Here is a 14,028-nt window from a genome sequence, read left to right as displayed (position 1 = left end):
TCACAAATAAAGCCCAGTTCCTTGTCTGTATGCTACGAGTCCAGCTTAAAGCTTAAGATCACTATAAGGTATGGATTGGCTGGCTGTGTGGAGTATTCTGTTTCCTAATTACTGTTGTGTTGTATCCATCACTGTCCGTTAATTAGCATTTTGGAGTCTCGGGTGGGCCGAGTTGTGAAAAGGGCTCTCGCGTCATTCGGCACTGCCTCCTGCCCCACCAAGCTTGACCCCACCTCTGGAAGCATGCTAATTGACAAGTTCTCTCTTATACCTGCCAATAAAAGATGGAGTCTTTTCTCTCTCTGTTTCCGTCTCCACTCTCCTCCTGCACACTCACTGATAAGAGCCCACTGCCACTCCGCGTGGAAGCGAATGAGGAGGGTGGGGCCTATTGACCTCCTCGGCCCTTATTTGCTTTATCTGATTTACATTGCCACATCTGAATCTTCACTATTGATTACAATGTAATTAGTTAATTATGGACAGGAAGGAGAGGGGAGATCATGGAGACTGGCCTGAAGGGCATTTGGGCTCTCACCAGTAACAGCCTGGGAATGATAAATGGAGCTTTCCCCTTTATTCAGCTATATGTCCCAAGCAGGCAACTTTCTTCAGTCGTGAAGTACTTTGCGTGTTTTTTCAGACTGAGTGAAGAATTATTTCCATTGACTGTGGCTGTTAGTTGTTTTACTGAACCAGGCGTATGAATTCATCTCTTGGGGTTTCTGTTAAATCTAGAAAGGATGGTTGTTGAGATCTTCAATGCAGAGCAAAAGTCAGAGATCACCCTTTTGTTTATTTAATTTCACGTTTTTATTGTCTCTTATTTATTGCTTATTTTCAGGAATTTTTTTTTTGCAGGCAATATGGTTGGAGTTGGTTCAGATTTAACATTGATTTGTAATTGTTCTTGTAAGTTGTGGGATTTTTGTTCCACACTTAAATTACCTTGATATCTCTGGATCCATAGCACAGTGTTGCCTTTTCACATTGGAAGCATATATGGGAATACCTGAGAAAGTTTTCAGATCTGACGCAAGAGGAGTTCCACACTTCTCTGAAAGATGAAAGGTGACAGGGTAGAACACGGTAAGATTATCGCATACAAAAGATCTCCTGAGATATATCTCCAGAAAAATGGATAACTTCAACAAAACTAAAACAGATTTAAACATTTTACAAAGAATTTAATGAAACAAAGCTGGTCTCTGGCTTGAGCACAGTACAGAACAGTGTGGAGGTGGGGATTTTTTTTTAATTTTTGGCTCGGAAATAAAAAACCTATAAAGATTTATTGGCGAGAGACACCGAAACCCATTTCAGCAGGGCCAATCAAGGCAGCATGTTTTATGATGGCTGTACAAGGCCATGTGAGAGGTGGTGAGCCAATGTGTTTTGAATCTATTAAGCATCTGTTACCTGACAGGAAACAGCTCTGTCACCATCCATCACATCGGCCTGATGAGGGCCAGGCCAGTTTCTTGGCAGGAGGCATGTATAGTGTGTGCGCGTGTGTGTCTGCTCCCTGCATTGAGCTATATTCCCTCTGGTAATAATGCTCTTGCTCTTCTCTAAGGTGTGATGAGTGTCGACTGTGTTACCACTTCGGCTGCTTGGACCCTCCCCTGAAGAAGTCTCCGAAGCAGACAGGCTACGGCTGGATCTGTCAGGAGTGTGACACCTCCTCATCAAAGGTGAGAGCCGCTATGGGAGAGTGGGGCTACGGATTCTTCTTCTCTCCCTGCTTCAGCTGTGATCACATGCCATCGTACCCCAAGCTCCATATCATCACTGTCATATCAGGACCTTGTAATTCCGTTTCTTTCTCTCATTTTCTGTTCTTTACACCAATTCAGAGTGCTAGCTGCCCTTACATAGGGTGAACATGTCCTGATAAATTGATCAACAGAATACCTTTACCACATTAACACATGCTAATGTTAATTATAGTTTAAAATATTATAGCTTTTGAATAGCGTAATAACTTTATAGCTCACCAATAAGATGTGAGGTATTCATTCAACAAAGACAAAATGTAGAGGAAATGAGTTATTTCCGGCTACTGAAATATTGTGTGATTCAGCTGAGATATGAGTAATATTGTTAACATTAGCACTGGGATACCTTTGGCAGACTCTCCTGGACAATTCCAATTAGATCCCTTCCATGCATAAATCAAGTAAGAGACCTGTATACATAAATTTATGAGAAGCTAACTGACAAAAGCTACAGTAGTATTATAGAATCAAAAATGAGGGAATTTTGACTATATATATATATATATATACATTTATGCTTTTAAAACACATTGTTACCTGAAACAACAGGGATGCTAACGCATTGTTAGGTGTCTTGCCCATGAACGCCACTCATGATGCATGGTTTTCCTGCTTGAGTGAGGAACCAAAGCCAACTTGTGTGAAGGGCCATTCCAGCCACTGTTAAAAATTGCATCCTGTGTTGATTCTGTGGAAATCACAGGAAATATAGGTGGTGCCTTTCCCTCAGGTGAGGCAGGTGCTGTGTAAAATGAATGAAGCAGTAATTTAGGAAAGGGTGGGAGCATGGAGCCCACTAGAGCACCTTTTCCTGGGTTTAATATTACATTTTTAATCATAATGGTATTCTTTTCATAATCATTCTTAAAATCCAAGTTACAACACTACGGTACTTTGCTGAAAACTTCTTTAGGACTGATGTTAATCATGTCCCTTCAAATATTTTCTACTTTCTTCAGAAATTTAACTTCAGCACAGCTATTCTACAAGCTCAAGGACATTATTTTACATTAGTTGTCAACTCAAGACATTTCATTCCTTATCTGCGGGTAGCCTCACTCCGGCAGTGGCCAGTATAGTTTCTCATATTTTATCCTAGTGGTTTTATTGAGAAGAACACCATTGATTTGATTCATTTAAATTGATTCAAGGCTGGTATATGAGCAGTTCAACACGGTTCTGCCATTAAAGGGCTTCTGTGAAATGGCAGAAATGTTCATCAGTTCTCTTTCATTTGAAGGATCACTTGAATATGGATACAGTGGGTAACTAGTCTCTTATGCTCATCATAAAAAAAGGCTTACAGAAAAAAGGCATCTAATCTGACCTCCGCTGCTGCCTCTATAAAATCACTAGAGCGTGGTAAATATCATTTGAATTAAAATAGTCAATATTATTATCCATGTTTAAAGAGATATGTTCACATAACAGTCAATCATTCCTAGTTCTGTGTTAGAAGATACACCTCAAACACAAAACTGTGCAGAAGCTCAGTTATTAATATTTAACTGTGCAGAAAAATGCAGATAACGTATATTTTAATAGGAAATTATACAGAAGCATCCATAACACACTATATTATCTTTAATTGCAGATTTTCTGTTATGATGAACAGCTTCTTGACAGCTCTACATTCTTTTTTTTTTATCCAAAGAGATGAGTTGATGTTCTCACAGTGGAAGGATGGACACAAACACCTGTGGACTTTCTCAGATGTGAAGTCCTTAGATGTTTAAAGTACGGTGTATTTGATGGGGACAGTTTTGGAAGCCTGCCGCATCTGTCAGAGTTTTCTCTCTTCCATAACTCCTTTGTTTATACGTTGATCTTCCTCTGACTTTCCACATTTCACATGCAGTGGATTATCTTAAGTCTGTCTCAATGGATGATTTCATGGGTGTTTTGAGAAGCTAATTAAATAATTGCTGATTTTTACAGAGGACTACATTTGGAGAAATTATAAACCTTCACTGAAGAACTCGATAAATAGACTTGTTCATGTCAGAGCTGGATTTGTGCCGTTTTGTATACTGTTTAAACGTTAAGAAAGAAAGCCTCTGGTGCTTTAGCAGCAAGCAGTGTTCTGTAGAGTGGCGACAAACTCCTGCACATCTCCCAACTCTCGCTGAGCTACTCGCCTCCTTGGCGCTCTTAATTACGGATCAAAGCGAAGTGGCTGGTGTTTGAAGTTTTAAGACGGTTCAGATGGCGGTGTGGACAGGGGAAATCAGCCCCTGCTTTTAATTCCTTCTATCTGCCTTAACCACACCACAGCCATCCATTTAAGAACAGCTGGCAGAGGGCTGCTACCTCAAATCTGGAGCCGAGGCACTCGGTTTAGTCAGACCTTTTCTTTCCGTGTTCATTTTTAATGCCTCTCTTCTATGTCCAACCACCGATGCTTTGCCCTGCGCATTTAAACATGTTTTTCCCCTTTTTTTTTCTTATTGAATTACAGTGTAATCAAAGGCAGCATGCGCCTGCTTCCAAACCTAATTACGTTAATAAATGTATCCGCTTTTCAATTTATCTTTAAAAGGGCAGTCCGGCCTGCCAGGCTCTATCTGCGTGGAAAATGGGGGTTAATTGATGTTGCCAAAGAGAAAGTGGGACGTACGAAGCATGGCGGCTTGTCTGCATGGTGGAAACGGTAACACAGAATTACCGCTCAGATTTAAAATTAAAAGGTTAATGCTGAGGTATGATCCAGACCTATTGTTGGATAAAATGGACGTTTCCCATCTGTAGAGGCCAGACTCTGCCTTTTTTTTTTAATCCAGTTACAATCATCTCCGCTAATAGTTGCTTGCTCATCTGTATCTGTGTTCAGCATCTGTGTTTGTCTTACATCACATATTGCATCTGTACTCTCTGGAGCTTTGAAAATACCCAGTGAAAAAAAGCGAGAGGTTTATTTATAGAAAATACCTTGATTTCAAAAGCTCTCCCTTTTTTTTTTTTTATTACAAAGAGCCCTAGTCCTTTGGTCATAAATTCATATGATAAAGAATTATGAGTCGGCAGTAGACCCCTTTCATGCACGCTGCATGTGGCTTGTAAATAGGGCTGTTGTAAGTCAAAGGCGTAGAAAAAAGCCTCAGATTGGTGACCTGCTGCTGCAATATAAGGGCTAAGCAGCTCTGAACAAAAGCAGTAGGTGGAAGCAGAGAAAGGAGCTTTAGACAGTGGGAGGCATACAGGGCCACGGGGATTAAACAAGCCTTTGCTTTTTAAACGCGTCACTTTGGCAGCCTGCAGAGGGACCAGCCTGTTCCCCGGAGACCCTGAAAGACCAGGCACAATCCTGTTTAATCACACACTTACACACAGCCTGTAAAAAAAAAAAAAACACACACACACACTTCCCTCTCTCTCGCAGTAGTCTGTACTCACTTTTCAGATATGAGCCATAGTTACTGCCTGGTACACGTCTATCCAGCTTTCCTCTGTGGACATGCATCCATTCTTATTCTTGTATCCCCCTGCACTTCCTACTCTCCTGTGAACTGTCTGATGCCCCCCAGCACCCTCTCCATTCCCCAGTCACACACACATTTCAGCATTAACCGTGGAGACATTCTGGAAAAAAAAATGCTTGGAGAAACATGCCTCGCAGTTGCTGTGTTATTTATATCAGCTATTGTTCTTTGAATTTATTTTTTCCTTTTTTTAACACTTGTTTTTGAACTTTTAGTCCAACTTTATTTGTGTTTTGAGCAAAATATACAAAAAAAATAGGTCTTCAACAGAGAAGTGTACATACATTTTAGCAAATTACTGAAATTATTTGAAAAAGGTGGTCATTTTTGGTAACTGGCTTTTCTTACCATTAGGTCTAGCCCCATTATACAATGCAGGTGAAAGCTGTTCCTCTGAAACATGAATCATGCCACCGCTTCCTTCTGAATTGCCGTTAATGTAAAGCCATTAGAGAGCTCAGCACACTTAGAGGACCCTACCAGACACCCAGGTTGGCTTTTGTGAGGAATGTAGGGAGGGGCAGTGCCATCACAGATTGTGGCTAAAAAAGAAAAAGGGAAAAAGTGTACCTCCTGCAGATAATGTTACAGCTACAAGATTGTCACTCGCCTAGTGGGGGACACTCAAACCTTTATTAGCTCTCAGTAGAGCAGTGACAGTTACTCTCCCAGGTCAGAGGTGCTGAGTGGAGTGGATGACAGCTTCTTTAACCAGGGTTAAAGTTACTCTCCCACTTCACTGTCAGACATTGAAACCCATGGGAACATAAGACTAGATGGAGTGCTGTAATGTTCTTCTATCAGGTTAAACGTGGAAACGTGTTGTTTACTTCCATTTTCTCATGTTTTTAGAAAATCTGCCACTCTTTTATTAAAAAAAACCCCGGATTTTCCACAAACACCAGTTCGGCAGAATGTCTTTTCAAAAAATCACCTACAGAAATGGATGGAAAACCCTCTCATTTTTCTAATTTCGACCAAAGAAGAAAAAAAAGGAATTCCTTCCTATTTTGTGTGTTGGATGAATAGCCCTCGGCTGATTCTAGGAATGTTTTTTGGGACAAAGCAGAGAAATTCTCTTCTAAGAAACATTCAAGTTTAATTTTTTAGAGCATATTTTTGCAGGTTTCAAAATGTCTGTGGCAAACAAAGGGCTGGAGGAGGCAGCCAGGCATTGTTTAAATAGTTCTGATTGTCACAAACTGTGTTGTTTAGCTTATTCATTTTTCCTCTCCTGAATATAATGGATTGTGGCTGAAAGTCTTTGGCAGTATCTGCCAGTGGATTCTGTTCTCAGAGCAAAAGCACTCTCGAGCCCCTACTTGAGTACTTTTTCTGTAATGTATTGAAAATGCCACGCTGTTAACCATTTTGCCCGCAGTTGGTCCGGATGTATTTCTCGTTCTTTTTATTTTTTCCTCCTTTTTTTAAATGCCATCTTAAAATGCAGCCAGCTTTAGCATAATTCACCTTCTTCCTGAGATGAAGGGGGGGAAGAGGGAGGGTCAGCATTAAAGAGGTGTGTTGCTCTGTGGCAGGCAGTGGGAGAATGAAGCAGCAGCAGTAGCCGTGGTGGTGATGGTTGGTGAAAGGTGGAAGTGGAGAGACGATTTGTTATCCCTTCCAGCCTTGACTAGAGATGAGAGCGGGGAAGCATTTAGAGAAATGTGAGAGGCTCACGCTCTGAGGCACCATCACCTCACACCGCGCTCTCAATCAAAGAACAGGGCAGAAACATATTCATGCTTCATGGACAGGCCACCGCAGACAGCGCACTGATACGCTGAGTTGGGGGAAAATGTTAGGAGACACTTGGTTGCTTTTCTAAGTGAAAATAAATTGGAACCAAGAGTACAGTTCTACACGCTCTAATGAGCAACTGCTGTTTATTTATGGAACATATGTAACATACTGGGGACAGTATGAAACACAATCTGTGTCCTGTCCAAAGGCTAAGGCTTAAATTAAATAAATAGCTTCAATAAAACAAAGTCGCTCTGAAATTGACCCTGTCCAGGGTGAGTCCAACCTTGCGTCCAATGATTCCGCCACGAACCCGTTCATATTCACCACCAAAACATTTCTTATTGGACCTGGGGTGCCCAATCTTTTGCTATCAATGTGAGACGAGAGCCGGTGATGTACCATGTGTGATCTGATCCGTCTCGCTGTCGTGCCACATGCTCGTCTGTCTTTCAATGGATTTCTCTCTTAACGCCTTTTTAAAGGTCACTGTAAATGGGTTTCTGCTTCTGAGATCTTGATTAATACCAAAAAAAAAAAACGAAGGTTGAAAATTTGTTTCTCCTTCAGTGTGCGCCCTGTATATCATAAAACAGCTTAATTGAGTCTGCCTATCTTAAAGAAAAGAAATGGAAGACTTAAAGAAACAATATATTTGGTTTAGTTTATGGTGGAGAAGGCTTACATGGAGCATGATGGGGGTCAGTGCGGCGTGGCTGTGTGAGCGTTGCCCTGCAGTAAAGGCTTTATTAGCTGGAGTTGAGTTCATTACGCCGACTGTGTATCCCCCTGCCTGCACACGTTAGATAAACCCCCCCGTCGTCGAAGGCCACATCCTACTGCTGTCACCCCAGGGCCTCTCCCAATTGATTCGGGTAATAAAATGACAGTTCTGCTGTAATATACGGATGGCCTTTAATTCGAGAGCTCCGTTAGGTGCCGGAGAGGGGCTTGCTTGAGCCTTATTTACACCCTCGCCTCGCCTCTGCTCGCCCTCATGATGAAACACACTGCCACATCCATGCTGCGTTTGAAGCACTCACACACACAAGCGGGACCACAGCGGAGGCTGACAAAATAATGGAAACACTTGGAAAATACAAAGCTCCCCACCTCAGACAACTTGAATATTATCAACTAATTGATAATTAATTTGATGGTAATTTAATGAGAGCATGCAACTACAAAAACAGTCTGCTGTACTGTTCATTTCACTGGGTCTTTTAAACGACGAATCTTGGTCCTCTAGTGTTCTCTTGATACCAGAAGACGCCAAAAAGACATTGGCGGTCTAAGCGCCATCATATTATGTCCAAAATTGAGTATATAATAATAAAACATAAACATAAAACATAATTATATTAATTTGATATTTGTCCATCCATTTTTTGGGGGAATTTCAGAGAGGGGGCTGTTTGAGAGTTTGTTTATACTCATGTCACCTCCGCCTGGCCTCATGATAAAGCGTTCCACCACATCTGTGCTGTGTTTGAAGCACTCACACACATACACACACTCTCTCACACTTGTTCTCTCTCTCTCACACACACAACAGAACATGCCCAGAGGACAGCGAGTGTGTGGGAAGAGTTCATCCGCACCATACGCTCCAGCCTTAAGTCTCGCTGCGGCCTCAATTACCGCACTTAGAAATGAGCAACTTCGGCGCGATGGAGCGCCCACAGGCTAAACCCAGCGCTGAACTGAGCTTGTCTTCTGAAACTACTTCTTGACCTTGAGCCTTCCCTTTTAACAGGTCATATTTATTAGGCCTGTTGACTTGGCCGTTAAGCGTGCGCGGCTTTTACAAGTCCAATGGACACTCCGTTAAGTGCTGTGTCATTATTTATGGGGCAGCAGTTAATGTGCTGTTTGATGTTAAGCCCAATTCTGAAGACGATTACCTTTACAAGCGCCACCATCAATCAGAGCAGTCACACACTGACCTGCAAAACAGCCTAATTAAGTTAGCCTAATTAACTTAATTAAGTGTCTCACTCCGGCTGCTTTACTATGGAGAGGAAATTGAAAGAGAAAATAGAGATCATTACTCATGAGACTGGATGGTGTTTGCGCAGCATCCTGATACGATTCAGGAAAAAAAATAACACTATTCACTATTGTCTTAATGGTCTGGAGTAAAGCTCAGACTTTTTCTGATGTACAGTACCCCGCTGAATCCGAGACCACCCTTCATTTATCTAATTTCCAGTCCCAATGGTCACTAAGTACAAGTTATTGATTTTGCAGGAGGCATTTTGGAGAGATTAGAATTAGCTCCCTTAATAAGGGGGTATGACTCAATTGCGTAAGGACAGGGAAAGTCAAAGTTTAGGGACAAACTGCAGTTTCCAAAGTGGAGTTTGATGACACAGAGAAAAGAAATTCAGATTTAGAGGAAATGGAACTCTCCACAGTTTCACAGTTTGAAATTTGGAGATTTGGAAAAATAAAACATAAAGGTAAATGCTGGACTTTTGAAATATTTTCTTTATTTCTATATTTTCCTTGGTCCTGAAAAATGTAATTTAATTAAATAATGAACTCCATTCTTATGTCTAGAAAATATATAAATGCAGCGTCGTCTGTGAGAGTGAAATAAACATTTGCATCATAATGTGCCGAGTCATCCGCAGCCCTCAAAGCCTACCCGCATATAAAAGCAATTGTCAGTAATGTTAATGGTCTCGCTTTGTAATCAGTCAACCTTATTGTTTGCATGTGGTTTTTACAACTATTTTAAATGTGCTGTATTATTTACCAGTGTCTACAGTATTGTTTTCCAGGCTGTATCTACAGTGCTAGCTCTGTTATCCTCTATTACTCTGTTATTCTTTCTCAGTTATCACCTGGACCGCTGTAGTGCTCTGTCCAAACACAGCTTTGAAGGTCAAGTGAATATGGCCCGCTGTAGAGGCTCTAAGGGCCATCTGCGAGGACTGATAGATGTGAGCCTGCGTTGTTTGTGCGTCGTACTTGTGACCAAGGTGTTAACTAAAGGTTAGTGTGTGATTTAGAGGGGCAGCGGGGACCTTTGGGGACTGGCCTGTGGGGGGCAGCCCCGGTGTTCCCTGCTCGCCGGTGGGCCAGATGGAGAGAGAGCATGAAGACAGAGGGAAAATCAATGCGGTGGAGTCACCTCCATCACTTTAACTAGGCTAGCCGGACGCCTCCTCCCCTCTCAGGGGCCAATTTGTGGAGTAAACAGGCACGGGGTGATGGTGGCAGCCATCCCCTCCGCTGCCCCTGCACCATTACTCAGCCCTGAGTGGGTTTTAATAAGCCTGGAACGGGGGACTCTTACACAAGGCCGCCCCAAAGAGGAGATCAGTCATAGCTGGGTTAAAGGCTTCAGCATTGTGAGAGCAAGCTGGGGAAAAGTTCACCATTCCTCTTAAAGTTTCCACTCACCCTTCTGGTGTAGTGCTAGTTGTAGTGACCTCCACAGTTCCCAGTGCTGAACTGCTGGGAGCTGTTCCTCACACACTCACAGTGGGGCTCTAAGGTGGAGGGCATCTTATTTAGAAAGAGTGCACCAGTGACTTTGGCCTGGATGATATTGTTTCTTGTTTCTGAATGCAGTAGTCTAGTATTGATTATAATAAGGCACCTGAGAAACTGAGAATTACAAAGCAGCTTAATCAAACAGTAAGAGTTTATTCTAATATTAGAATAAAGACAAATAACCTTATTACTGGGGCGGCAGTGTCGCAGTCACACAGCTCCAGGGACCTGGAGGTTATGGGTTCGATTCCCGCTCCGGGTGACTGTCTGTGAGGAGTGTGGTGTGTTCTCCCCGTGTCCGCATGGGTTTCCTCTGGGTGCTCCGGTTTCCTCCCATAGTCCAAAAACACACGTTGGTAGGTGGTTTAAACACACGTTGGTAGGTGGATTGGCGACTCAAAAATGTCTGTAGGTGTGTTTGTGTGTGTGTGTCTGTGTTGCCCTGTGAAGGACTGGCGCCCCCTCCAGGGTGTATTCCCGTCTTGCGCCCAATGATTACAGGTAGGTTCTGGACCCACCGCGACCCTGAACTGGATAAGGGTTACAGATAATGAATGAATGAATGAATGAACCTTATTACTGTAAGTAGTGATATACTGAGGGGGAATGTGTTGGTTTAAACCTTTCCAAATCTCTCTTCCGGGCAGTCCAGTGTTATTTGTGGTTATCCCTTGTTTCATATGATCAAGGAGAACATTTGGGAACAAACTCACTCACAACACAACTACTGCCTTTTAGGAAAATAATATTTTCACTTTTAAGGAAGTGGTTGTTCATATTCTTCCATGGAACAGCTTAAATATTCAGTAGTTCATTGGGATACTTCATGAGTAGAGTTAGTGCTAACATCATACATTCTTATGTTTACGAATTTAGAGGAGGTTAAACTCAACACTCCACAGGAGGGCAGTGAAGGGTCCCATGTAAGAGGTTCTATTTGGTCCAGTCCAAAGAACAAGGCATAGAAAGACTAAAGCAGCCATTAAGACACTGCATTGACGGAGAAGCACTGTGACACTAGAGAATATACAGCTCATTTTAACCTCTACATTCTGTAAATTCACTTCTAATTCATTGGAATTAAACAACATTAACTCATTTGTCATATTTCAACTAATGACACAATCATGTCACTGTGATGTTGAAAATAAAAGACTGTTTTAAGTTTAGCTTAATAAACAGCCGCAGCTCTAGAACGGAGAAGTGTTGGGAACTGTAGTTATATCAGCTCTGCCAATGACAGTGAGGCTGCAGGGAAGAGCAGAGTCCCACGACTGCATGCATTATTAATAAAGAGACTGGAGTTACCTTATCACACTCCTTAAAGGTGACATTGAACATGGTGGGGATCCGTAGCACTCAGACAGCACTGCCAGCTAATTGAGATGTTGCAGTAAAGGGCTGAGTCTGTTGGATAGAGAGTTTATTACAGTCTGTTTTTCTGTTTCAAAATGAAATCTATACACTGTAGGTTTGATCTGAAGGCTGACCTGCGTTAAACCTTTGTTTACAGTACTGTATAAAAGTCAGAGAGTAACCTTTCATTTATTACATTTTCTATGAAAGCAACAAGACACAATACCTTCATTTTTCAAAATCACAAAAGAGTCAGAAAAGCTTCGAGTACAAAATATAATATCAGATTTTTTCAGTATTTACCGTGTCCACATTTTACCTTCATTTCAGCTGCCGTTCTTTTCAAGCGACCTGCTTTCAGTTTTCAAAGAAACCTGCAGTGGTATCTAACACGCCTCCAATGTTCTGTTTTAAAAAGCTGCCTTTTGTGCAGTTATTTTTTAAGTAAAAAAGCTTAGAAATCATTGCTCCACTGAACTGTAACAGGGAGAATATAGCCTTGCTAGCTTTGCTAGTCTGGGTTAAGCACTGCAGAATGTACACTATGTACGTTTTTGAGGAGGGAAGGAACTTTGCCCTCAGTACAGTGCTGTAAAAATGAAATATACTGTGGGGAAGCTTTATGTTCATTGGTTTTTGAGACTGAAAATGTAACCGTAGACTTAATTTATCTTAAAAATACCTGCACTTTTATTTGCAGGCTGGATTTGCTCAGTCTGAGTTAGCATGAGTTTATGTGTTCATCTTAGGCTTTCCTGACTTTCTGGGTTAGATTTGGGCTCTGAGACAGTCCTGTATTATGCTGAGATTCTGGGCTCAGCCTGGATTGGCTCGGGTTAGCCTGGTTTAAGCTAGGTTTCTGAGATCACACTGGATTCAAGGGCTAGCGTGAATTTGGATTGGGCTTTGGGTTCCGATTAGCGTACTCTGTGTTCTGGGTTAAAGCAGGGGGGCTATTCTACAAAGCACGATTTCTCAGGTTAGCCAGATAACTTGAGCCCAAGTAAATTTTGTCCAAAAGGGAAAGAGCTGCGGGACATTCCTAATGGACAGTCCGAAAGTGTGGGATTGAGTTATCTGGTCAAATGAGAGATCTTGCTTAGTGAATTACCACCCCCACCCCACCCCACCCCCAGCCTGTTTTGTAGAGTTCATCCTCAGACCAGAATGTCTTGTACTACTCGGTCCATTTCCACCAGTCCACCCACCCCTTTCTACTGACCCCTGCTAGGCTTTACCAGCGATTGCCACTGTGCCTAGGGGGATCATTACGGCTTCTCGCCATTACTCACGATACAACAGCACCGATGCGCCTCATCTGTTTTCACCTGTGAATCCATCCTGTAGTAGCCACTTTATTAGTGCTGTGTTTAATGTCTCTGCTTTTATGGCTACTGTTTTTTTCACTTTTAGTTTGCTCTTCCTTCCCTGACTAAGAGCGAGCATCCTGCGAAGAAGCAGCCAATTTACCCATGGACTATGAGCACTCACATTTATTTGTGATTTAATATTATGCTCTAAATAACCGAAATTGGAAATGGAGAGAAAGTACTTTTCCTCACCGTATATTTCCCCTCAAGCATCAGGTCTTATCAGATGTTGGCAAAAAAAAAAAAAAAAAAAAGCCTGGCTTGTGCATTTTACCGCTGATTTAATTAGCCGTCTTCTCGTAAGTTCACCTCAGTATCTGTCACGCCTCACTAAAATGGAAATGCGTTCTTGGAGAAAAAGGCAGATTAATGAATGCCCTTTGTAATAAACGGAAAATGGGAAGCGCAAATATGCACAGTCATGAAGTTTAATTGTGCTATCTGGTGACTAGCTTTGGCTAGGGCTGAGAGAGAGAGAGAGAGAGAGAGAGAGAGAGAGAGAGAGAGAGAGAGAAAGGGATGACAGGGCCAGAGGTGGTTCAATGTAGCGCATAACACACAGCCTCAGCCGCCTAATGAACCGAGTGTTTATGACTAAACGCGCCTGTGTCACATCCACCAGTCTGACAACAGCTTTAAATCACATTCTCTCTCTCACACACACACACACACACACACACTTAGCAGACTAAACATTTACACATACACCAAGCTGTGTTTGTCCCTATACTTTATTTAGCCTGTAGTTATTTAAGCAACCCAGACAAATGAAATAGATCTGCTCAAGTGCAGCCATTC

The 14,028-nt window shown here is 42.1% G+C and overlaps 1 protein-coding gene across 1 annotated transcript in view; it reads left to right on the top strand.

The window, feature by feature from the left end:
- Positions 1-14,028, top strand: part of phf14 (PHD finger protein 14) — an 81,152-nt gene that overhangs the window by 57,243 nt on the left and 9,881 nt on the right. Inside the window, exon 17 of the mRNA XM_066674239.1 lies at positions 1,577-1,694. Within this exon, the coding sequence (XP_066530336.1) occupies positions 1,577-1,694 (118 nt within the window). The remainder of the gene's footprint in view (positions 1-1,576; positions 1,695-14,028) is intronic.

Source organism: Hoplias malabaricus, chromosome 6, assembly GCF_029633855.1.
Source record: "Hoplias malabaricus isolate fHopMal1 chromosome 6, fHopMal1.hap1, whole genome shotgun sequence".
NCBI lineage: Eukaryota > Metazoa > Chordata > Actinopteri > Characiformes > Erythrinidae > Hoplias > Hoplias malabaricus.
Note: the sequence above shows the minus strand (reverse complement) of the source record. Positions and strands in the feature narration are given on the sequence as shown.